General features: G+C 38.8%; 1 protein-coding gene across 5 annotated transcripts in view; it reads left to right on the forward strand.

Annotated features, from left to right (window-relative positions):
• MMP16 (matrix metallopeptidase 16) overlaps positions 1 to 24,340 on the forward strand; it is a 251,376-nt gene that overhangs the window by 110,477 nt on the left and 116,559 nt on the right. For 4 of the 5 annotated variants that reach the window (XM_048841151.2, XM_048841145.2, XM_048841148.2 and 1 more), the window contains 3 exons: positions 3,066 to 3,214; positions 9,476 to 9,490; positions 14,134 to 14,256. In XM_048841151.2, the coding sequence (XP_048697108.1) occupies positions 3,066 to 3,214; positions 9,476 to 9,490; positions 14,134 to 14,256 (287 nt within the window). The remainder of the gene's footprint in view (positions 1 to 3,065; positions 3,215 to 9,475; positions 9,491 to 14,133; positions 14,257 to 24,340) is intronic. The other variant, XM_048841146.2, reaches the window with a different exon arrangement.

Here is a 24,340-nt window from a genome sequence, read left to right on the forward strand (position 1 = left end):
AAGGGCAGTCTCTGCTCCACAGGGTACAAATCCATATTTGGAATACCAGAGGAAGAAGCTGGTACTGTCTCAGGCAACAGTGAAGTGTTGTCAAGAATGATTTTTCTTTCACACTTTACTTAATTGGTTTGTTTTCATTTCCTACATAGTTCTCACTCTCTGCAAGTCTCTGTTTCCCCTGACCTGTTCTGTTCTGAGGTGATAAGTGTGAGCCCAGAAAATAACCTCATTCTTGGGTCTTCATAGTGTCACCATCAACTTTCTGCTTAGGGGAGTCGTACCTATTCCCTTTAAAGCCCATCCACTCTGTGTTTAATCTGCTGGAGACTATGCTCCCCATTTCTCTACCTCACATTTCACACTGCTCCTGCGGCCCCAGCCTAGGGAGTGAGAATCCAAGAATGAAAACAGATGTGGACCTCCTGTAGAAGGCATTGCAGCAGGTAGGATTTTCATTATTTGAAAACATTACCGGAAAGTCTTGAAATTCAGAGACCTGATCAACCAGAAGGTGTCCAGAGAGCAGAAGTGTATGAAGTAAATGAACTTTGGCCCAAAATGAGGAAGCTGGAGTCAAATGGGACCTGACAGTATAATCTCTTCCATTGCATGGAACATTGCTATTGGGCTAAGCCGCATTTGTGCTTTGAGTTGGTATGTTGAGGCAGCAGTGGGCAGGGCATATGCTAATAATGACTTGGTAGGACACCTCCCCTTTTTGTAGAGCCAGATGAGCACAGCATCATCCTTCTGATTGTACACAAACTGTGGATGTGGTAGGCAGGTACAGTTTAAGCCTACTTGAGTTAAGACTTCTGAGCTGCTGATAAACATGAGGATTTCATTTCAGTCATATATAATAGGCTTGTTCCTGTGTTGGCAATGACCCATGTCTTCATCTTTTATGGATGGTCGGTGGTTAATAAAGTTATCACCATCAATGATTTGGTGAACAATAAGGCTTTCAACTTGGCAAGTATAACCAAGACTTGGATGAATGACACAGTGAGACCTCTGCTGTTGCATTTTTATCCAGCCAGGCATATGGTCTAACATGAGGCCAAGTAGGACTGAGAAGGTGTGGCTGTACTTTTTTCATCTGATTCATTTGATATTGATATTGTTGACCACAAAGTGTTGCTACGTATCTGTGCTCCCTTGCAAGGGTGGATGGAGTTGCTCTAGGGTGGCTGCTTATGTGAGAGGTCGTAAAGGATAGTTCTTTCTCACATGTCCTAAGAGTTCTTTCATTCAGGGTGCCAGAGGATCTAGTCTTGTCACCCCAACTTTAGAAGGTTGGAAAAGGATCATAATTCAGTGATTAGGTGGAGAGAGAGAAGCCTGAAATTCATTTATGGTGGAGAAGCCCCAAATTCACTGATTAGAAAAGCTTGCTTGGAGGTAGAGCTGTGGATTAATGAATAAGATGAGTGAAGGGGAGAGCCTCGAATTCACAAATTGGGGCTGCAGCGAAAGAGCCCTCTATGCCTCAGTTCCCCATCTGTGAAATGGGGGTGATGGCACTTTCCTACCTCACAGGGATATTGTGAGGATAAATACATTAAAGATTGTGAGCATCTCAGATACTGTGGTGATGGAGGCCATGTAGGTACCTTGGGTATAGAGCAGTTGTTCTCAACCAGTGGTCCGAGGCCCTTTGAGGAGCTGTGAGAAGGTTTGGGGGGGGGGGCGGGGCAACAAGCAGGGCCAGCATTAGACTTGCTGGGGCCCAGGACAGAAAGCTGAAGTCTTGCTGCATGGGGTTGAAACCTGTGTCTTGAGCCCCACCAGTAATGAAGCTTTATGGGGCAGGGGGGAGGAGGGGGGGTCCCTGTGGCATGAGACCCCAGGCAGTTGCCGTGCTTGTTACCCCCTAACACCGACTCTGGCTTTTATATGCAGAAAACAAGTTATTGTGGTATAAGTGGGCCGTGGAGTTTTTATAGGATATTGGGGAAGGTGGAGCGACTCAGAAAGAGAAAGGTTGAGAACCCTTGGTATAGAGCAGGTGTTGGCAACCTTAGGCACACAGCCCATAGGGTAATCTGCTGGAGGGCTGCAAGACATTTTGTTTACATTGACCATCTGCAGGCATAGCCCCCTGCAGTTCCCAGTGGCTGTGGTTTGCCATTCCTGGCCAATGGGAGCTGTGGGAAACGACACGGGCTGCAGGGATGTGCTGGCCACCGCTTCCTGCACCTTCCATTGGCCACAAGACTCCTCTTCACGCAGGCTGAAGCCCCAGCAGGTGCACCCCAGCTCTTGAACTTCTGAAGATTGTCATATGTGGCTTGGAGGGTCAATCAGTTTAGCCACCCCTCCTATAAAGCCTTAAATGGTTTGGGACCTGCCCCTCCCCCAGGAGTAATCACCTCTGATCACGTACCATACTATCACAATTAGGAGCATCATAAGCATCTAAGCTAGATTCATGTTGATTTAGAAAGGAGGAGGCTGTTAGCAGGTTTTTCACCAGGAATCGGCGTTGACTCTGGTACTTCCTCATGCCCCTCCTCCCCACCCTTTTGCCTGTGAGAGTAAGGACTTGCTAACCTTCTTCGCATGTTTCAAACCCATCTTCTTCATGACTGTTTGAGAAGGAAATAAGAACAGTGTTATTGTGTATAAGAGCCATTGTAGATTTATTGTTATAGTGGGCAAATATTATTATGCACCACGTGGGTAGTCAATTATATCTGACATATGTGTGGTGGATTTTATAATTTGTCTGCTTTAAAAATTGGTAGAAGTGCCTAGAGCCAGGGACAAGTGCTTCAATTGTTACTTGAAATAAATAAATACTGTAAATAATTGAAGCTGGCACTTGCAGATAATAATGAGAACTGTCTCAAGAATATAAACTGCTCTTGGTCTTAAAACAGCAGAATCCTTAGTAAAGTTGGTGAGATAAAAGCCTCAAAGAATTTCTTCTTTACAAACTAACTTACATGGTTTATGTTTAGTGAATTAAAATCTTCATCAGATATGACATGGAGGCTAACTACTAGGTAATATTTTACTTAACTGTAATGTCTATGTAATAGGAACTGTACTTGTCATTGCAGGTATGGTTACAAAAGTATGGCTACCTTCCACCAACTGACCCCAGCATGTCGGTGTTACGCTCTGCAGAGACCATGCAATCAGCTATAGCTGCCATGCAGCAGTTCTATGGCATTAATATGACAGGAAAAGTGGACAGGAACACAATTGAGTAAGTAACTGGCACTGAAGTGCTCTCAACTTCTATATTTCAACAAAATAAAATAGGACTGTAGGAACTTGAAAGCACATGAACTGCAATGACTGGGATATCCAAAGAGTGCAGCAATTTCAAAGGGGGAATGGAAATGTCTTCATTTTTTCTGCTCTATTTCATACTGGCCAGTTGGCAAATTTCCCCTGTCAGCCCCTTGCCCTCTGCTTTTGAAGTGTGATTAAAAATAAAGGATTGGAGGGTTAACTGTGGGAACGGCTAATAGATAACACAGAAGGCGACACAGAAGCCAGCTGATCATGGATAAGAAAAATGTCAGAAAAAGTATCCTGGTGGGCATAAACATTTCAAGGTGACTCTCCCTTTGGTGGAAAATCGTCAGGGAAGATTCCTTTCTCTTCCTCAATGCAAAAATATTTCAGGCTGTCCACTGGTCCATTCATTTAATGGTTTCCAGTACCATAAACACATGTGATTATTTTAATATAAAATAGATCTTTTAGTTTTGCAAGCTCTCTGAAATGTGAGTGATGTGGAGCGTATAATGTATGATTTCCTTGCCATGTTGCATTTTATATTGGTGTACACAGCCTAACTTGGTGCAACACCGTGATTGAAATGTACAAAGACATAAAGCAATGTCAAAGAAAAAGAATAATCATAAAAGGATAGTAGTGCACGCTTAAGAAAACGAACCTGGACACTTGTAACAAATAAACTGCTTGCTTGCCTTTTCTCTGTGGAAACTTAACGGGGATTTTATTTCTTTTTTTAGATAAGTTACTTTGCTTGAATATCAAGAGAGGAAAAATATAGCACCATGGCAATATATCCACTGGTTATTACATGCAAATGAATCCATACTCTTATTCTAAAATTAACAAAAAGCTTTCTGAAAAGAATTCTTCTCTCTTGTGCCCAGCCCTCCCCCCAATGTGGCATATGTTGTTATTCTTTCACAGTAAAATAGCTGACAGGAATGATTTTTCAATCACTTGGCAGTTTAGGAAAGGGTCTACCTAAACTGCTGATGCCAAAGAAGGATGGAAAAATCATTGTATCCCAATAGCACATGCATTATTGCACTGAAAAGCAATAAAGCGAAGCAGTTTTTAGGGCAGCCCTAAGGGGAGATGAGGGGGTCAGACGTCCCTAGACTTAGGAATTTAAAAGACCTTGTAACAGATAATGCAGCAGGAAGAGAAACAGAAAGTGTATGCTACCTTGTGAAATAACCAGGTTCAGAAGCATGTTTTGGATTCAGCCTCCAGAGTAGTGATTACAGATAAGGTTCCTTGCGGAGCTGAAATGATTGAGCTTTGCAGGGAGAGTGTAGCTGCCCCAACCACTACTGGGTTTTTAAAAGCTGCATTTGTGGTGGTTTTGAGGAGCCCCTTTATTCTGCTGGAAGGAAAAGAATCTGTTGTGAGTTGGTGGCAAGGGAAGGATAGGACGTGGCAAAGTAGGGGAAAGGTAGTGGCCGTTCTCTGCTACTGGGTGTCGAGCAGCAGATATAAAGAGCTTCTGTCTGAACGAAAAATATTTGGAAATGCCCAGAAATTTCAAACGAAGCTAAACTAAAGTGGGCACGTTAGCTAGAAAATTGGCAAGCCTGTCTTATTTCCGTGCCACATGGGATACAAGTAAAGTTGTCTTACACAGCAGTTCTAATCTTTTGTTTTGTGTTCTCTTGTATACTTGACCATCTGTCTTCCTCAATGTACGTAGTAAAGCATGATGTGCTTGTTCACATCCAGAAGCACACTGTACAAACTCTGGAATGTTGTCTTTTTCTCCTAGGCACATGTAAGCCACTTGGGGTGAGTTCTGCATTCACTTGCACACTTGCATTTCCTCTGACTTCAACTAGGTTGCATGAGAGTAATTTGAAGGCAGAATCTGGCCCATCGGGCATTTATGTTGAGAGACGAGCATACATACAGGGCCAAAGCTGGCCCTCAGTTACATCCATTTGACATTTGAAATCAATGGAAGCTCCATCTATGTAACTAATAACAGAATTAGTCCTTTTAAATTATTCAGATATTGTAATATTTTGGAACAGTCTGATCTGGAGAGAGGAAACACTTTTTTTTCAGCTAGAAATATCTGACAATTTTACATTTCTTCCTTTGTGGATAATAAACCTGGTAATAAAAGTTTGGGAACCAACAGGCGACACTCACTGTACAAAATAAATACTGCAGTGAGGACCTAGTAGAAGCTCATGCTCAAATAAATTGGTTAGTCTCTAAGGTGCCACAAGTACTCCTTTTCTTTTTTGCGAATACAGACTAACACGACTGTTACTCTGAAACCAGTAGAAATAGAGTTTGTTCTCATCTTGTTGCACAGGGCTTTACCTGCCTATTTCCCATGCATTGAGAAGAGATTACCACTTAGTCATCAGAGGACAAACAATTAAAAGAGCTTAATACAGTTGCTTGACAGGAACCAACTTTGGGAATATTAGTAGAGAAATATATGCAGCAACAGCATCATCAAAAGTCTTTTGGGAGGACTTTGTTTTTGTATAAAACAAAATATCCCTTAAGGAATATTTGGCATACAAAAATATTATAGGAGTTCACCTGTCCCTTTTTACATGCTGTTTCCATAATGGCCTTGTTGATGTATTTTGGAATTTGTTTATCAGGGAACTTGAGAAACCTGATAACTGTTTTATAGATGGGGCCTGGGAGAAAGAGGTGGAAAAGAAAGAAATCATTGTAATGACATGCCAACAGGAAGGAGATTGTATCCAGTAAAAACATTGTTTGGCGTTTTCATTAGTATTTTACATGATGACATCCATATATTAATATCCTCAGTAAACACTTCATAGAAATGATGTTTTCAAAAGTTAACGCATTTGATCAGTTTTCTACATTTTCACTTGCCTGAAATAAATCAACGAAAGTCTAGCTTACTGTAGCAATCTATGGTAAAAAGAGTAGCTATGCCATTCTGCAGTCATCTGATGTACATTTCTGCCAAAACTGTATTAATTAAAACACAGATACCCTAGAATAAGTGCTCTAGTGTAGAACATTGCCTGCCCCAGTGATAGTATTATAGTTCACAAGTTTCTAAATAGAATGTGATGTTTGACGAAGTTCATGAAAGAAATGTTCTGTAATTTTTTTTAAGTCAAATAATGAGCATGCTTCCAGTAATACTCTTTTCAGGAGCTCTCTACAAGCCTGTTTCTGCAGAAACAATTAGGATATGGTGGAGTTCCACTTCTCTGTGGCCTCTGCTGCTTATATATTAATTGTCAGTTTTTAATACTTAGAAATGATAATGAGCAGAAATTTTGAGCTATTAAATCAAAAACAGTGGTTTGTTTTAGTAGCTGCCATAGCACTGGATATGAAAACAACATATGAGGATTAGCCATGCACATTTTCTGAGCTGAAGCCTTGAACTTGGTTTCCTAGACTAGTTGTGGATACGAGCTATTACAGAGGCAGCACACTCAGTCCCTGGCATGAATTGGAACATCTTACATCAATCTCCAGAGACTCCCTTTGTCTAACACAGGGAGGAAAGGGAACCACATCCATCTTTGCTGACTAAGGGCCTGATCCAGAGACTGCTGAAGTTAATGAAAAGATTTCCATTGACTAATGGACTTAAAATCAGACTCTTGTGGAAATGATGTAATGCCATGGTGGGGTCCTTGAGGTTGGGGGGCTGGGAAGGAAATAAAGGATAAGAGAAGGGAACCCTGAAGAAAAAAAATACCCTTCAGTGGGATCCTTAAACTGTCAATGGGTTGTTTTTGTTTTTTTTTCAGTTGCTGAATCTAACATTAGTCTTTGTAACTCTCTCTCTCCCAGTTTTGCCTCTTCTTGTTTTGGTAGCCAAGGTTGTTCCTTCTTTAAAAAAAATGGTCCAGATCATTCCTCTATTTCTTTCTGAAAAATGTAGATATTGATGCTCACATAAGATTATTTAAGATCAAAAAAAGTAACAACTGAGAGCACCTGTTAATAGGGCTGGCCAGAAAACAAGAATTCCATTAGTGGACATTTTTGAAGTTTTGAAATTTGTTTTTATTCCACCTCAGAACATAAATGCAACCTTTCAAAATTGTCCGTAAAAAAATGAGAGAGAGAGAGAAAGAGGAACTCTTTCCCCTCTTGGCAAATGATAGCCAATAGTCCATTGGTTAGACACTTACCTGCAAAGTAAGAGACCTGATGTTGGTCCTGTTGTACCTGATTTGGAACAGGGACTTGAATCATTGTTTCCCACAGCCCAGTGTCCTACCCACTAGGTTATAGACTCAGCCGGTCTCAATTTCTCCTGTTTGAACTGTTCCATTTTGTATAAATTAAATATTCATGTGGCCAGCACAAGAGAGACTGATTTTATAGCTTGGTGGTTAGGGAACTCTCTTTGGATATCTGCGATCTACGTTCAAAACTGTGTCTGTGAAAAGTTTTGGTTTTGACAAATTGGCATTTTCCAACTCAAAGTTTATTCAAAAAGTTGCTCACCATCCCTACTTGTGAAGCAAAGCCTATCTAGGGCTCTGTTTAGCTTGAATAATAATCATGGACATTTTCAGTACAAGGTTCTCTAGATTTACAAAGTTAGGGTGGAATTATATGGAGTCTGGGGCTGCTCAGGGTATATATTGCGTCATATTTGGCTCTCATTTACTCTGGATCCACCCTGGTGTAACTTCATTGACTTCAGTGGAGTTCCTCACTGTTTACATTGATGGACTGAGAGCAGAATTTGGTGTGCAGTATCCTGTAGCCAAAGCAAAGACTTCAGTCACAAGTGCTGTCAATCTGGCACCTTTCTTAAGTGTTGAATTCACTTAAAATAATACTCCAGAAGAGCTGTTACACAGATGAGTTCTACAGGTTCAAATATAAGTGTAAATAATGAACTAAGGAAAAAGACATTCCTAGAAAGCCTCCGTTTTCGTAAACAACAACAGTTGTTTCCCTTTTATTGCTTGAGAAAATATTTTATTGTTGAAAGTTCATTTCTATTTTTGTCAATTTATGCTGTTTCCAAATTGACCAGAAATGCATGAGTCAATGTGCTTTATAGTTGTCAGTTCACCTACTGATACATAGGGAGATTGGGGGAAAGAATATACCCCAAATACACAGATTTAATAACCATCAATTGTGTTATCCATGTGAAGCTTCCCTGCAATCAATGGGAGGATAGAGTTGTTGATATTCACTACATCATTTTAAGAATAAAAAAGCCCAGAGGAATTTGTATACCATAAAGTGTTTATAATCTGCATTTACTCTTGTGATAAAGAGGATGTGCACTGATGATTTGCATTTGGACTCTTGACATTGGACATTGAAGAAATCACTTAAAACTTTGAGGTACCAAAAATAGCTGAGCTGAGGGCTATGTTGTCAGTTTGCTAGGAGTCCAATCCTTAATGTGCACTAAAATAAGAAGATTGAAGCTCCTCTCAGGTTTAATACAGAGAGGTATGATTTGATACAAGGCTAGAGAGCCAACATGTGATGTGCAAAGGCCTCAGTTTGAATTAGACTGGGATTTATAGTCTGTGTGGGCCACACTTCTCCCTTTAACGTAAGGTTAGTGGTCGGAAACATGGTCTGATTATGAAGGTCATAATTTGGCCATTCCAATTTAAAAGGATACAAGCATAAAGTCTTTGACAGATTTATGACATTTTAAAACCTTATGTAGAAGTAATTACTTTAAAAAAAAGATGTAATAAATCATGGTGTTTGGGGATTTGGTAAATTATTTAGATTGTAAAAACCTGAAGTGAAATGATAGAATGCTGAAATTTGAATTCCCATTGGCTACGAGTTGGTCTTGTCTTTTATATTAAATCCCTCTCTTGAGTATAAAGCCTTTTAGAATGCTAACAAAATTCTCTCCAAGAATATTGAAACTTTTACATAACTTCAGAGCTCATTCCAATAATAGCTTTAAGGATTCATTTTCCAATTTACAGCTTTGGATATTTACAGTGTTTATCAGGCCAGTGTCTTTCAGGTGAGCCAACCCTGTTATTAAGTACGGATCTCCATCAGTTAAGCTGACTAATTTAAAACTGGGCATCTTTTCATTTAGGACTAATTCAACTGATTTCAAGACAGCAATGTTAACATACTCTGTTTCCAAGAGATTTCTTAATGTGTCCCAGAGCTTGATTTTTTCTGTGCAGTGTTTCTAACAAAATATTAATAGTTCTGTGGTTTTTGCTTTATTCCCTGCTTCTTTCATTTGACGTAGTGATACAACCTTAAGGTGAGAGAACTTGTCTTTTGTTACTTATATGTCTGCTTTTTACAATGTTTGTGTGGGTGTGTTTTCCTTTACATAGAGTAAATATGTCCTGTAATTTAAATGCATGGTAACTGCATGTTGATCTAACATCTACTCAGAATAAGTTTTATTGACAATGTGTATATATAAAAACATGCAAAACTCTGAGCCAGTTTTTAATCTCATTTACTCAGATGTAATTCCAAGGTAATTCCGTTGAGAAGAATGGTACTCCCCTTTATCTCCATTGTTGTGACTGAAATTTGAATCTGGCCCTCTGTTATTATTATTTTATTATTAGAACAAATTTTAGCTGGCAAATTACTGACCGTGACCAGAGTCCCAGGGGAGCCAGCTGAGGTCACTCAATCAGGGTGAACTGAAAGAATTGGGCAAGCAATCCCCAAAGCTGGTCCAATACTTAGATTGACCAAGCCAACACAAAATAGCTTCTATAATTACCCAGAAGACAAGAACACAGTTCCCTTGAGGTAACCCAGCTTTAGGCCTCCACCCAGACACTCAAGTCAAATATGATGAGGATTACTGAAAATCTTATTCATCATATAAAAAAGTTCTACCAATTCCAAAGGATCGGACACATCTCCCAGGTTAATGAATATTCCAGATCTTACCCAATACACGCTTACAGCAACTTCTTATTAACTGAACTAAAATTTATTTAAAATTTATTTAAAAAAAAGAGAGAGTATTGGTTATAAAATCAATATACATACAGATATGAGTACAATTCTTGAGATTCAGATTAATAGCAGAGATGGTGAGCTTTGTAGTTGCAAAGAGTTTTTTCATAATTAGTCCATGGGTATAGACCAATGTTCATATTCAGGGTATTCCAGCGTAGGACTGGGATCTCAGCCTTACAATTTAAGCTTCCCCTGCATGAAACATCAAGCATGTCTGAGATGACAGGATCAGGACCCAAGGGTCTTTTATACAGTTTTCTAGCAGCCACTTGACCATACAGTCTTGGGTGAACAATAGGCTTTTGATGTAACCTTCTGTTTCCTATATCTCACCAGTAATTAACTACATGGATTAACATAAAATAATTTATCCATTAAGCAGTTTATCACAAACTTTAACGAGATATATAAACAATGAGTCATCTAAATGTTACTATTCCATTTTGATCTCTGAATCAATAGCTATAGTGACAGACAGGAACTGTATGCTTACATGGCTAGCATTTAGGATATAAGTAAACACACACAATTAATATCACCTCTAATTCTCTAACAATACAGGTTTTCACTTCTAAATTCTAGCCTATCTAGCATAGAATGGCCCTCGTTACCATTTCTGACATGGCTCAACAGGTTGACTCTGGGTCAATTAGCCTGCAGGATGTTTAACCCTTTCTGGGCACATGTCACACTTTGTATAAGATTTGTTGCAATTATATGACAGTAATAGCAATAATGACTTGCATGGTTATATTTTAATCAGATAATGTCACACTGGCCCTCTGTTATTATTATTTATTATTAGAACAAATTTTAGCTGGCAGTCATAATAGACATGAGAAACCAGCTGTAATCCAGAAGAATAGTTCTGGATTACAGCTGGTTTCTCATGTCTTTAAACAACCTGGATTACACAAAGCAGATGTCAACAATTTGCAGGGATATATTATGACTGCCAGCTAAAATTTGTTCTAATAATAAAATAATAATAACAGAGGGCCAGTGTGACATTATCTGATTAAAATATAACCATGCAAGTCATTATTGCTATTACTGTCATATAATTGCAACAAATCTTATACAAAGTGTGACATGTGCCCAGAAAGGGTTAAACATCCTGCAGGCTAATTGACCCAGAGTCAACCTGTTGAGCCATGTCAGAAATGGTAACGAGGGCCATTCTATGCTAGATAGGCTAGAATTTAGAAGTGAAAACCTGTATTGTTAGAGAATTAGAGGTGATATTAATTGTGTGTGTTTACTTATATCCTAAATGCTAGCCATGTAAGCATACAGTTCCTGTCTGTCACTATAGCTATTGAAGAAGAATAGTTTAGCAGGTTGGGGGAAAGTAAAGGAGTACAGATTGTGTGGCTATCTTTGCAGAGGCTACAGAATCCTTCTGAAAATATTGATGATCATCAACTGCCTCACACGCAAGACATGAATCTGTAGTTAGGTTTAAGAAAATGAATTATATTTATTCTGTAATTTATCTATAATAGTAATTTTTAAACATGATGACCAAAACTTCAGGCTTGTTTGCCAGAAGTTAGGCACCGAAAGCAATATTTAGGCACCTAAATAGATGGTGATATCTACCTCTGAAAATCAGGCTGTCTAAATATGGTTTAGGTGTCTGACTTTAAGCAGCCAAGTTTGAAAATTTTGGCTCCTATACTTATGCTACATTATGGAGATGTAACCAGTCAAGGTCTTTGAAAAGATTGACCTGACCCTACAACCCTTACTGACATGAGTAGGCCCTGCACGTACTTCCATGTTTGAAGGATCATATCTTACAGGAGATGCCTGTACATATCAAGCAGCATATACAGATGATATTGATATGTCTCCTTTATGTGGTAAAAAGCATAAAAGCTAAACTTTTCAAACTGCCTAAAGTTAGGCACCTCAACTCATATGTAGTCACATAAATAATAGCTTGTATATATTTATACACATATATGCAAGACATATATATGCATGTCTCTGGTGTATATAATGCCTGACATGCATAGATGTGAATTTATGTGTATATAAATATCTAAAATGTGGAAGTTAGCATGACCTATGTTAGAGAAGAGCACCATATTCCATTTTCCTGTCTTTAAATATTTAGCTAATCTACCATATGATTTGCATTGTATTAAGGTGTGTAAAAATTAGAATGCACACTTAATTCCTTGAGCATAGGACTGAAAATTTACATCACTAGTACTGTTAAACCTCTGTCTGCAGTTTGTCTGACAAGATCTGTTTCATTTAGCACTTCAATGGTGTCATTGGAACACATCTATAAAAGTGCTCCTGATCACAATAGCATGCAGTGACAAACCCCAAAGACTTTTCTGTATCTCTCTCAGTTGTACTGCAGTAAGAGCTTCTGTAGGACAAATGAAAGTCTGTTTTTTATCTCTGTATGTTGGGGACTGATATAGTAAATGTAATTTAAATATTAATTTGATGATGGGTCAGGTGAATTTTGTCAGCCAATCAAAGGGTGGGGACATTAAAAATGCATATGTATATATGTATACTTACAGTATACATTATATATAGATAAATGCAATTTATAGAAAGGGTGGTTAAACTCTTGCCTGAAATGAAAATCTGTTCTCCAAGCTAATCAGAGTACAGCTTTTCAGTAATGGTATAGTAAGGACAATGGTATCAGAAAACAGCAGATAAAACTACAGCATCTACATCATTAATTATTTGTCATAATAGAAATCAAGTAAATGGACTAGAAAGTTGCCACAGAATGTCTTCCACTTAGAAAGTAAATGTCTTATTATGTGTGTGGCGGCATTGGACAATTACTTTGTGAGTGTTCAGTTCTATTGCATAATCTCTGTGGTCTGGATTCTGATACTTTTATTCATGGTAAATAACCCCTTACTCCACAAGTGAGAAACCATTCATTCAACTAGAGCATGAATATCAGAATCTGGTACTTTCTTATGTACACCTAAGTCATACCATCAAACCAAATCTATAACTCTGACATACACTTCTTAAAACTTAAAATATTTGAAACCCACCTTTCCAAGTAAACACCTTCCACAGAAACACTAGAGCTTCAACACACTTTCATGTTGCTCTCTGTTTTTCACCAGTTGGCACTAGCTGGTTGAACTCTTGTGGGACATAGCAAAAGTGGATCAGAGGCTTTGAAGTTAATGCTACACAGCACATTCAAAATGTTCAGGCAAATTGTTGAGTTTGAGATGCTACATTTACTATTTAAGGTGGCTCTTCTTCCTAATATAGAGGGGCAGTAGAGCAGTCAAATATTTAATGGGGAGCTCAATGAAATAGTTACTTTAACAGTCCCAGACTCTTGGATAAAATCCCCTTATGTTTTTGAAGTGGACCATTTGATGAAAGGGAATTGGGTTTGTCCAAACATAAAGACACTGTGGCAGAAAAGAAAGAATATGAAATGAAAAATTATGATTAAAGAATCAAGACTTTAAATCTTCATGTAAATATTTAACCTCACCTGTAGTCAATAATCTATAATATAGATCCTGGTTATCTCATTAGAGTCAGAATAAATTATTAATGCTAAAAGACTTGGCCAGTTGAGAGATGGCAAAGCGCTATTATGCAGTGATTGCAGGGAACACAAATTTAAAAATAATGGGAGAGGAATTTATATTTGAAAGGCATGGGAGGTGGCGAAGCTCTGTTGCCCCATGTTATTCTTCACCCCCCCCACCAACCATGTAACTTCTTTAGCCATGCGACTTCTCATATTTGTGATCATTATTGTGAGTAAATGTAAAAGCGAACAATGTATAACTTTTAAGGGGTGTTGATATTGCCGTCTGTTGGATAAGTCTGTTGCAATTTGCTTTCTGGCCTGAATATGGCTGATAAGGTAGTGTAACTGTGCAATACTGATTTTTGCAGTTGGATGAAGAAGCCTCGATGTGGTGTGCCTGACCAGAGAAGAGGTAACTCCAAGTTTAACATTCGTCGAAAACGATATGCATTAACAGGACAGAAATGGCAACACAAACATATCACTTACAGGTACAAAAAAATCAATAAACCTTTTGGTGATATCACTAAGCATTTTATTAAAAGAAAACAAATGTTTTTTTAAGATATTATTTTCTAAATGTGTACTATGCATTGTCCAGATGTTGATGTGTGGTATAAAAATATTGATTTCAGTATCCCTGGAGTAACTAATCACATGCTGCAAAAGCACAGAATGAGTTTCTTGGATTTAAATTGTCTGCATTTAAACAGAATGTTCTTTGAAGCTTGCAGCACCAAATTAACCTCCAATGTCCCCCCAACTGTACCTTTCAACCCACTTGGCAACTTCTCAGGAAAAGTCACTTTGAATGCAGGAACAGTCTAATGGAATTGGGGGCTCTAATTTAAATATGCAAATTAGGTCATTGGAGGGAGGCAGTAACTGCAAATGCAGGTGCCTGCAGGTCTATTTCAAAATATAAATGAATTTCATTAAATTTTGGTGAGTCAGTTACACAGCCGTCTCATGCTCACATAGTAATAGGCATGGGGGCATGTATGTATCAGTGAAACTCTCAATCTGACTTGCAATTTACAGGATGTGTTGCATGCTGTATCAAAGCTGACCTTGGCTTGGCAAATAAAATATATTATGCAAAAATATGTACCTGCTGTTAGTGCTGTCAGCCAAAAAGCGTCATGTGTACACAGTATGTGGCCCAAAAAATTGTCAGCAAAGCAGAGATTTGTATGTAGTCCTCTAGAAATTTATCATAATCTGTTCAGGATTATGGGATCTACCACGGCACTGAATGTTCTCTGGGATAAAATTCATTGACCAGCTATTTACAGTACTATATGATGCATAGATTTTAAGACCAGAATGGACCTTTATGATCATCTAGCCTGACCTCCTGCATAACATGAGTCATAGAATTTTACCCAGTAATTCCTTTATCAATCCCATATTTTCTGGTTGGATGGCTTTCAAAAAAGCATTCTCAATCTTGATTTAAAGACTTCAAGTGATGGGGGAATCCCCCATATCATCAGTGAGTTGTTCCAGTAGATAAGTAACTCGTGTTTTTATTGCTGAGTATTGTAGTCTATGGGAATTGAAGGTGCTTAGCACCTAGCAGGAGTATGTCTAAATATATTATTTTACATTTATCCACATTTTTAACTTCTTAATCTAGGGATTTAAATGGGAAGTGTGTGTGTGTGTGTGTGTTTAACATTCTTCCTCTTCATTTGTAATCCCAAATCTCAAATCAGTAGGCCTGGTTCTCCACCCTATTACACCATTTTGATACCACTGTTAAGTACTGCAACTGAAATATCATTCTGTTCTGCCACCCAAGACATTAATCATGAAAGCAGTACAAAGGGGGATCCCAAGATTAATCTGTTTGGTAACCCTCTAGTAACTTTTCTAGCTTGAAGAATTTATGGCTGTTCTTTGCTTCCTGCCCTTTTTCCAAAAATTTCACTCTGCTGTGTCACCTTATCATATGCCTCTGCCATTTAACATTAACCTCCAGATCAAACTTTGCCAGAAGTTTTCTAAAATTGAAGTTTTCTAAAATTTCAATACTCCACTGTTAGTAGCAAGCACTACTTTCCTTTCAAATGAAAATCAGCATGAGTTCACAGAACATAATTGCTATAGATTGGACATTCAAAAGTGTTCAGCTTCTGGGAGTTTTACTATTGACTTCAGTGGGAGCAGAATGAGGCCATCATCACGTCCTTGACATCTAAAAACATTGTAGTCCAAAGCTTGGCTAGGCTCCACATTGTGCTAATGTGGGTTTCTTCTTGAGATCCAGCCTCTGACCCACACGCAGCAGAACTGCATCAGTTCCAATGCTAAGAGGGCCCCTGACCCGCAGAGGTGAGGACTGGATTTACCCTTGTTAACTTTCTGGATAGTGGTTTCTAGATTATATCCTCAGGTGCTGTGTTTAAATCAAATATTTATGGTTTTTTTTAATTGTCAGATATTTTCTAATAGTAAAATATAATTGAGATCATATGTAGATGCATAGAAATGTAGGTCTGAAAGGGACCTCGAGAGATCATCTAGTCCAGTTCACTGAGGCAGGAACAAATGTACCTAGACCAGGGGTCGGCATCCTTTCAGAAGTCGTGTCCCGAGTCTTCATTTATTCACTCTAATTTAAGGTTTCGCGTGCCAGTAATACATTTTAACGTTTTTAGAAGGTCTCTTTCTATAAGTCTTTAATATATAACTAAACTATTGTTGTATGTAAAGTAAATAAGTTTTTTAAAATGTTTAAGAAGCTTCATTTAAAATTAAATTAAAATGCAGAGCCCCCCGGACTGGTGGCCAGGACCCGGGCAGTGTGAGTGCTGCTGAAAATCAGCTCGCGTACTGCCTTTGGCACACGTGCCATAGGTTGTCTACCCCGATTTAGACCATCCCTGACAGATGTTTGTCCAACCTGTTCCATTCCATAATCTCCCTTAAAATCCTATTTCCTTGCTTAAATATCCTTATAGTTAGAAAATTTTTCTAATGGCTAATCTATACCTCCCCTGCTGCAGATTAATTCCATTACTTCTTGTCCTATCTTAAAGGGACACAAAGATCAGTTGATCACTATCTCTTTTTAACAGCACTCAACATATTTGAAGACTGCTATCAGGTCCCCTCTCAGTCTTCTTTTCTCAAGTGTAAATGTGCCCAGTTTTTTTAACATTTCTTCATAGGTCAGGTTTTCTAACTATTTTTGTTGCTCTCCTCTGGACTCTCTCCAATTTGTCTACATCTTTCATAAAGTGTGGTGCCCAGAACTGGACACAGTATGCTAGCTGAGGCCTTGCCAATGCCAAGTAGAGCAGGACAATTACCTCAATTAACACAAGTGTCTTACATATGACACTTGTGTTAATACACCCCAGAAGGATATTACCCTTTTTTGCAACTGCATCACAATGTTGGCTCATATCAGGTTTGTGATCCACTATAACCTACCTGTCCTTTTCAGCACCAACTAGCCAGTTATTTCTCTTTTGTCATTTGCATTTGATTCTACTTCCCTAAGTGTAGTACTTTACACTTGTCATTATTGAATTCCATTTTGTTGATTTCAGACCAATTCTGCAATTTTTTCAAGGCCCTTTTGAATTCTAATCCTGTCATCCAAACTGTTTGCAACCCTTCCCATCTTGGTGTTACCTGCAAATCTAATAAACATAATCTCCACACCATTATCCAAGTCATTAATGAAAATATTGACTACTACTAGACCCAAGAAAGATTCCAGCAGGACCCACTAGATATGTCCTACCCAGTTTGACAGCTAACTATGGATAACTACTCTTTTGAGTATGGTTTTTCTACCAGTTGTGCACCCACTTTTATAGTTACTTCATCTAGACCACATTTCCCTAATTTATGTATGACAATGTTGTGTCAAAAGCCTTATTAAAATCAAGATATGTTGCATCTGCTGCTTTCCCCTAATCTACTATCCCAGTAAGCGTGTCAAAGAAGGAAATTAGGTTTGTTTGGCATGGTTTATTCTTGAAAAATCTTGTGTTGGTAATTACTTATCACCCTAATAACTCCTAAATTCATACAAATTGATGGTTTAAAAATTTGTTTTGGTATCTTTTTTCAAGTATTGAAGTTAGGCTGACTAATCTATAATTCACCAGGTCTTATTTTCTCCCCTTTTTAAAGATAGGAGCTATGTTTGCCGTTCTCCAGTCCTCAGGGATCTTACTCCAGGAGTTCTCTAAGATAATTGCTAGTGGTTCCAAGATTACTTCAGTTAGTTCCTTAAGTATTCTAAGGTGCATTTCATCAGGCCCTGCCAACTTCAATATGTATATTCTTTAACCTGCTCTTTCCCTATTTTGGCTTGAGTTCCTTCCCATTTCCTGGTAATATTAATTGTGCTAAGTATCTGGTTACAAGTTACCTTTTTAGTGAAGACTGATGCAAAATAGGCATTAAACACCCCCACCTTCTTGATAGTATCCATTTTTAGATCTTCTTCCCCACTAAGTATAGGACCTACACTTTCTTTCATCTTTCACTTGCTCCTAATATACTTATAGAACCTCTTCATATTGCCTTTTTTGTCCCTTGATAGGTTTAACTCATTTTGTACCTTAGCCTTTCTTCTTTTGTCCCTATGTGCTTGTGCTATTCTTTTGTGCTCCTCCTTAGTAATTTCTCTGTTTCACTTTTTATAGTATTCCTTTTTGATTTTTCTGGTCGTTAGAGCTGCTGATGGAACCATATTAGCCTCTTACTATTCTTCCTATCTTTCCTTTGCATTGAGATAATTTGCAGTTGTACTTTTAATATTGTCTCTTTAAGAAACTGCCAGGTCTCCTGAATTGCTTTTTTCCCTTAAATTACCTTCAAATGGGATCTTATCTACGAGTTATGAAGTTTTTAAAGTCTGCTTTTTTGAAATCCCATCGTCCTTATTCAACTGTTCTCACTCCTTCCTGTCTTTAGAATCACAAAATCTGTCATTTCATGATCACTTGCACCCAAATTGCCTTCCTCCATCAGATTCTCAACCAATTCCTCTGTTAGTCAGAATCCAGTCTAAAATGGCCGGCCTCACAGGTTACTTCCTCCACCTTCTGAAACAAGAAGTTGTCCCCAATACATCCCAAGAACTTATTGGACATGTTTACCTGTGTCTTTTGTCTTTCTTTCTGTATTTTCTCTTTGTCACTGTTATTTTGGCCCCAAGAACTTTAGGCCAAACTTTTGGAACTTTCTTCTGGCACCCATGTTGAATTTAAATAAATTAATGCAACTGGAAACAAGGAGCGGGGAAGACAAGCTCAGATAGGTAGGTTTGGAGAAGTAACAGTGGAAAATATTACTGGTATTATATCATTTTTGAACTTGTATACCACTAAAACAATTCTGCTTTTATCTACTATAATTTTAGACATCTAGGTGCTGCAGTTTACAAAAACTGATTGAGTGCAGTATCAGAAGGTGAATAGAATTGAGTCACTGCTGAATGGATCCTTTGGTCCATTCTACTGTAGAAGAGGAGCATTGGGGTGTCAAAGGGCTACTTTAGTTATTATACTTAAGTTGTCACTTAAGTTCACAGCTGATCCATTGCTTTGTCATGGCAGGATACCCTTTCAGTGGTGAATAAAAAATATCAATTCAGGCAGACAAAAAACTTGCATGAAAATGTATTAATTTGTAAATTTGCCTATTTTCAATTTTAAGTTCTTAAAATTGAAGCAGTTTCATAGAACTTTAGAAATGTTCAATGAAACTTGACACATTTTCAGTGAAACTTCATATGAATAATTTTGTCTCAGCATAGGTGTATCTTTTTTGCCAAATACCAAAATTTTGAACTGAGGTGGTATTAGACGCCAGTATCTCAGCTGTGCAAATAATTTTTAAAAACTGTCCGTGTTGAAGCATAATGGCGATTTTTTAACAACTCCAGAGGGAAAAATGGTTTCTGATCTTTCACATGGGCTGTTGAGGCTCAAATGATTGGCTGCCATAGGAACAGTGGTAGAACCACAATCTATTTCATAAAAAGAAAAGGAGTACTAGTGGCACTTTAGAGATTAACCAGTTTATTTGCGCATAAGCTTTTCGTGCATCCAATGAAGTGAGCTGTAGCTCACGAAAGCTTATGCTCAAATAAATTGATTAGTCTCTAAGGTGCCACAAGTACTCCTTTTCTTTTTGCAAATACAGACTAACGTGACTGCTACTCTGAAACCAATCTATTTCATGGGGTTCAGTTACGTCATTTCAGAAAGATGTTCTGAGCACCCACATTGTCTCCTGTGAACTTCTAAAGAAATAGAGACTGAGAGAAATAATGTGTGTGAACCAAATAGGATGCCTCTATCGAGATGAAGCCAGCCTCCCAGTCCTTCACAGTGTGGGGTTATTGGTATTTAGGAGATGGGTAAGGATGACACCACAAGAAAGGAAGATGATTCCTGCATTCACTGGCTAAGTGTATGCGTGTCAGTCCTTAGCACAGAATTGATATTTACCATTTTTATTAATTCTCCCCTTTTCTTCCTCTGTAACATAACTTTCCAATTACATAAATGTATTTACTGGACATTTTTAGTAATTCAGTTTCTATATGGATGATACAGTATATGTCCTGTGATGTATTATGCAACCCATGCCTGCTTGGTGTGGCACTCTGTCCCTGGCTAGACCAGGTAGAGATTGATGAGCCTGTTACAGGAGTAGCTAAAAGAGACGTGTCTCTTAGCTCAAGCAGTAGAAGCTCATGCATTAAACTCCAGAGATTCCCAGGTTTGATCCTAGCTGCCAATGACCAGGGTCAGTCTGTGTTACAGTAGTTTTGCCTTGTATATAATATTAATACATTCTGTAATCATAGTTCTTTGTACTGGTACCATATTTAAAATGTTGTGCTCAGCACTCAGAGGGATTTTACCCAAGAGAGAAATCAGTCCATTATGAACTGAGAAGTGTTGAACATGTTAGCTGGCAGGAGAGTATGTGTTTAAACTGAGAGTCCAGAGCAGTGTCTCTCAAACTTTCATAGAATCATAGAATATCAGAGTTGGAAGGGACCTCCGGAGGTCATCTAGTCCAACCCCCTGCTCAAAAGCAGGACCAATCCCCAATTAAATCATCCCAGCCAGGGCTTCCATACTACCATACCCCTTTGAGGAGTCTGATTTGTCTTGTGTACTCCAAGTTTCACCTAATTTAAAAACTACTTGCTTACAAAATCGGACATAAAAATACAGAAGTGTCGCATCACATTATTACTGAAAAATAGCTTATTTTCTCATTTTACCATATAATTATAAAATAAATAAATTGAAATATAAATACTATACTTACGTTTCAGTGTATAGTATATAGAGCAGTATAAACAAGTCATTGTATGAAAATTTAGTTTGTACTGTCTTTGCTAGTGCTTTTTATGTAGCTTGCTGTAAGTAAAACTGGGCAAATATCTAGATGAGTTGATGTACCCCCTGGAAGACCTCTATGAACTCCCAGGGATACATGTACCCCTGCTTGAGAACCACTGGTCCTGAGTGCTAGAAAACTATTTTCCCATTCCAAAGCAAGCCAGAGACTAATGTGGTACAACTTGATTTTGTCTCAGAGTTTGGGATTGTGTTATATAACCAGTGATTTAATGAACATGATACTGAGTCAGGGAAGAAGTCTGTGATACTTAGGGAGGATTTTTTTTTAATAGAATGTTCAGTTCACATGAAAATATTTTATGAGCTTGTCACAATAACAACCTCCACTTATGGCTTCAGGAAATAAACCATTTAACTTTTTGAACAAGATACCATGATGTAAATCAATGAGAATAAAACTGTCATCTTTATAATAATGACTATCAAGGTGGATTTGGTTAGAAAAACACATTAGAGAATTATTGACCATAAAATCTCCATAATCAGAAAGGTAATCTTACTATTCATAATTTGAACTCTAGCATTAGGAGTCAGACAAAGGGGAGTCTGCAAAGAGCCCTCAGCTTGTAGTAAATGTTTAGAAATGAAGTAGCAATATGCTAACCAAAAGGTAAAGATGTATTTTGAACAAAGCCTGTTATATAAAACTCAAGATTACTTTTTAAAGCAGGGTTACTCACAATTTTTTTAATATATTAAACACCATTCTGCAGCTCTGTTTTGTATTCCTGAGTTTAAAACAGTTTTTGATAGTTCTGCAAGATGTATCATTCAGTTCATCTTCAGGGTTTATTTAACTGATGTGGGTGGGTGAGGGACCTCATCCAACACCCATTAAAATCAATGGATCTTTCCACTGACTTCACTGGGCACTGGATCAGATCCCAGGTAAGCGACCCTCTTCTCTATCACTGATCCAGATTAATCAAAGAATCAATCCTGAAGCACTTGCATGAGAGGAAAGTGATCAGGAACAGCCAGCATGGATTCACCAAGGGAAGGTCATGCCTGACTAATCTAATCGCCTTCTATGATGAGATTACTGGTTCTGTGGATGAAGGGAAAGCAGTGGATGTATTGTTTCTTGACTTTAGCAAAGCTTTTGACACGGTCTCCCACAGTATTCTTGTCAGCAAGTTAAGGAAGTATGGGCTGGATGAATGCACTACAAGGTGGGTAGAAAGCTGGCTAGATTGTCGGGCTCAACGGGTAGTTATCAATGGCTCCATGTCTAGTTGGCAGCCGGTATCAAGTGGAGTGCCCCAAGGGTTGGTCCTGGGGCCGGTTTTGTTCAATATCTTCATAAATGATCTGGAGGATGGTGTGGATTGCACTCTCAGCAAATTTGCGGATGATACTAAACTGGGAGGAGTGGTAGATACGCTGGAGGGGAGGGATAGGATACAGAAGGACCTAGACAAATTGGAGGATTGGGCCAAAAGAAAGCTGATGAGGTTCAGTAAGGATAAGTGCAGGGTCCTGCACTTAGGACGGAAGAACCCAATGCACAGCTACAGACTAGGGACCGAATGGCTAGGCAGCAGTTCTGCGGAAAAGGACCTAGGGGTGACAGTGGACGAGAAGCTGGATATGAGTCAGCAGTGTGCCCTAGTTGCCAAGAAGGCCAATGGCATTTTGGGATGTATAAGTAGGGGCATAGCGAGCAGATCGAGGGACGTGATCGTTCCCCTCTATTCGACATTGGTGAGGCCTCATCTGGAGTACTGTGTCCAGTTTTGGGCCCCACACTTCAAGAAGGATGTGGATAAATTGGAGAGAATCCAGCGAAGGGCAACAAAAATGATTAGGGGTCTGGAACACATGAGTTATGAGGAGAGGCTGAGGGAGCTGGGATTGTTTAGCCTGCAGAAGAGAAGAATGAGGGGGGATTTGATAGCTGCTTTCAACTACCTGAAAGGGGGTTCCAAAGAGGATGGCTCTAGACTGTTCTCAATGGTAGCAGATGACAGAACGAGGAGTAATGGTCTCAAGCTGCAGTGGGGGAGGTTTAGATTGGATATTAGGAAAAACTTTTTCACTAAGAGGGTGGTGAAACACTGGAATGCGTTACCTAGGGAGGTGGTAGAATCTCCTTCCTTAGAGGTTTTTAAGGTCAGGCTTGACAAAGCCCTGGCTGGGATGATTTAACTGGGAATTGGTCCTGCTTCGAGCAGGGGGTTGGACTAGATGACCTTCTGGGGTCCCTTCCAACCCTTATATTCTATGATTCTATGATTCTAATTTCTTTCTGTGTGAGCTCTGCTCAGAATATGGCGGAAGGGAGGCATTTTATGCTGGCCAGTTATACCGCTTACTGACAGATGTGAGCTACCTTATGGCAGGGAAATTCTCCCCTGGCCAGTTTGCAACAGATTCTGCTACCTTGCATTGCCTGAGCAGCCCTAAATGGATGTAACGGGGGAGAGAATGTCATAGAATCATAGAATATAAGGGTTGGAAAGGACCCCAGAAGGTCATCTAGTCCAACCCCCTGCTCGAAGCAGGACCAAATCCCAGTTAAATCATCCCAGCCAGGGCTTTGTCAAACCTGACCTTAAAAACCTCTAAGGAAGGAGATTCTACCACCTCCCTAGGTAACGGGGGAGAGAATGTCATGCTAAATCTTCAGGAAACACCCTCTAACCGAAGAAATAGAGAAAGAGGCTATTGGGCTTGAAGTCTTTGAAAAGTAAACATTCCATGAAGCCCAACTGACATGCAGGAAAACAATCAAATATTTTGAATTTGCATAGAGACAGATTGCACTTAAATGTACAAAGCATAAATACATCAATTTATAGATGATGATTGCAGGGGGACTAATGCCTACATATTGACTTTTAATATACACCAGCAGTCAACAACAGACTGTAAGGATAAACTGTGCATTGTTTTCATTAAACATGACAGTATTATTTCAAACTCCAAATGAAAAAAGCAGGTCAAGATATGAGCAAAAATTAAAAGAAGATATGATGGGAAATGTTAACCACTGATTTTTTTCAGCGGTCCTGAAGTTGTGGGCACTTGTTAACTCTGGAAACCACTCCTGATAGACACTAGAAAAAGAGGACGCTGAGTTAGTACAGAGAATTGTTTCCCAGGTGTGTGGCTTTTGGTTCTTGTCCACATGCTCAGAGTTGAGCTGATTGCTATATTTGGG

This window comes from Caretta caretta, chromosome 2, assembly GCF_965140235.1.
Source record: "Caretta caretta isolate rCarCar2 chromosome 2, rCarCar1.hap1, whole genome shotgun sequence".
Lineage (NCBI taxonomy): Eukaryota > Metazoa > Chordata > Testudines > Cheloniidae > Caretta > Caretta caretta.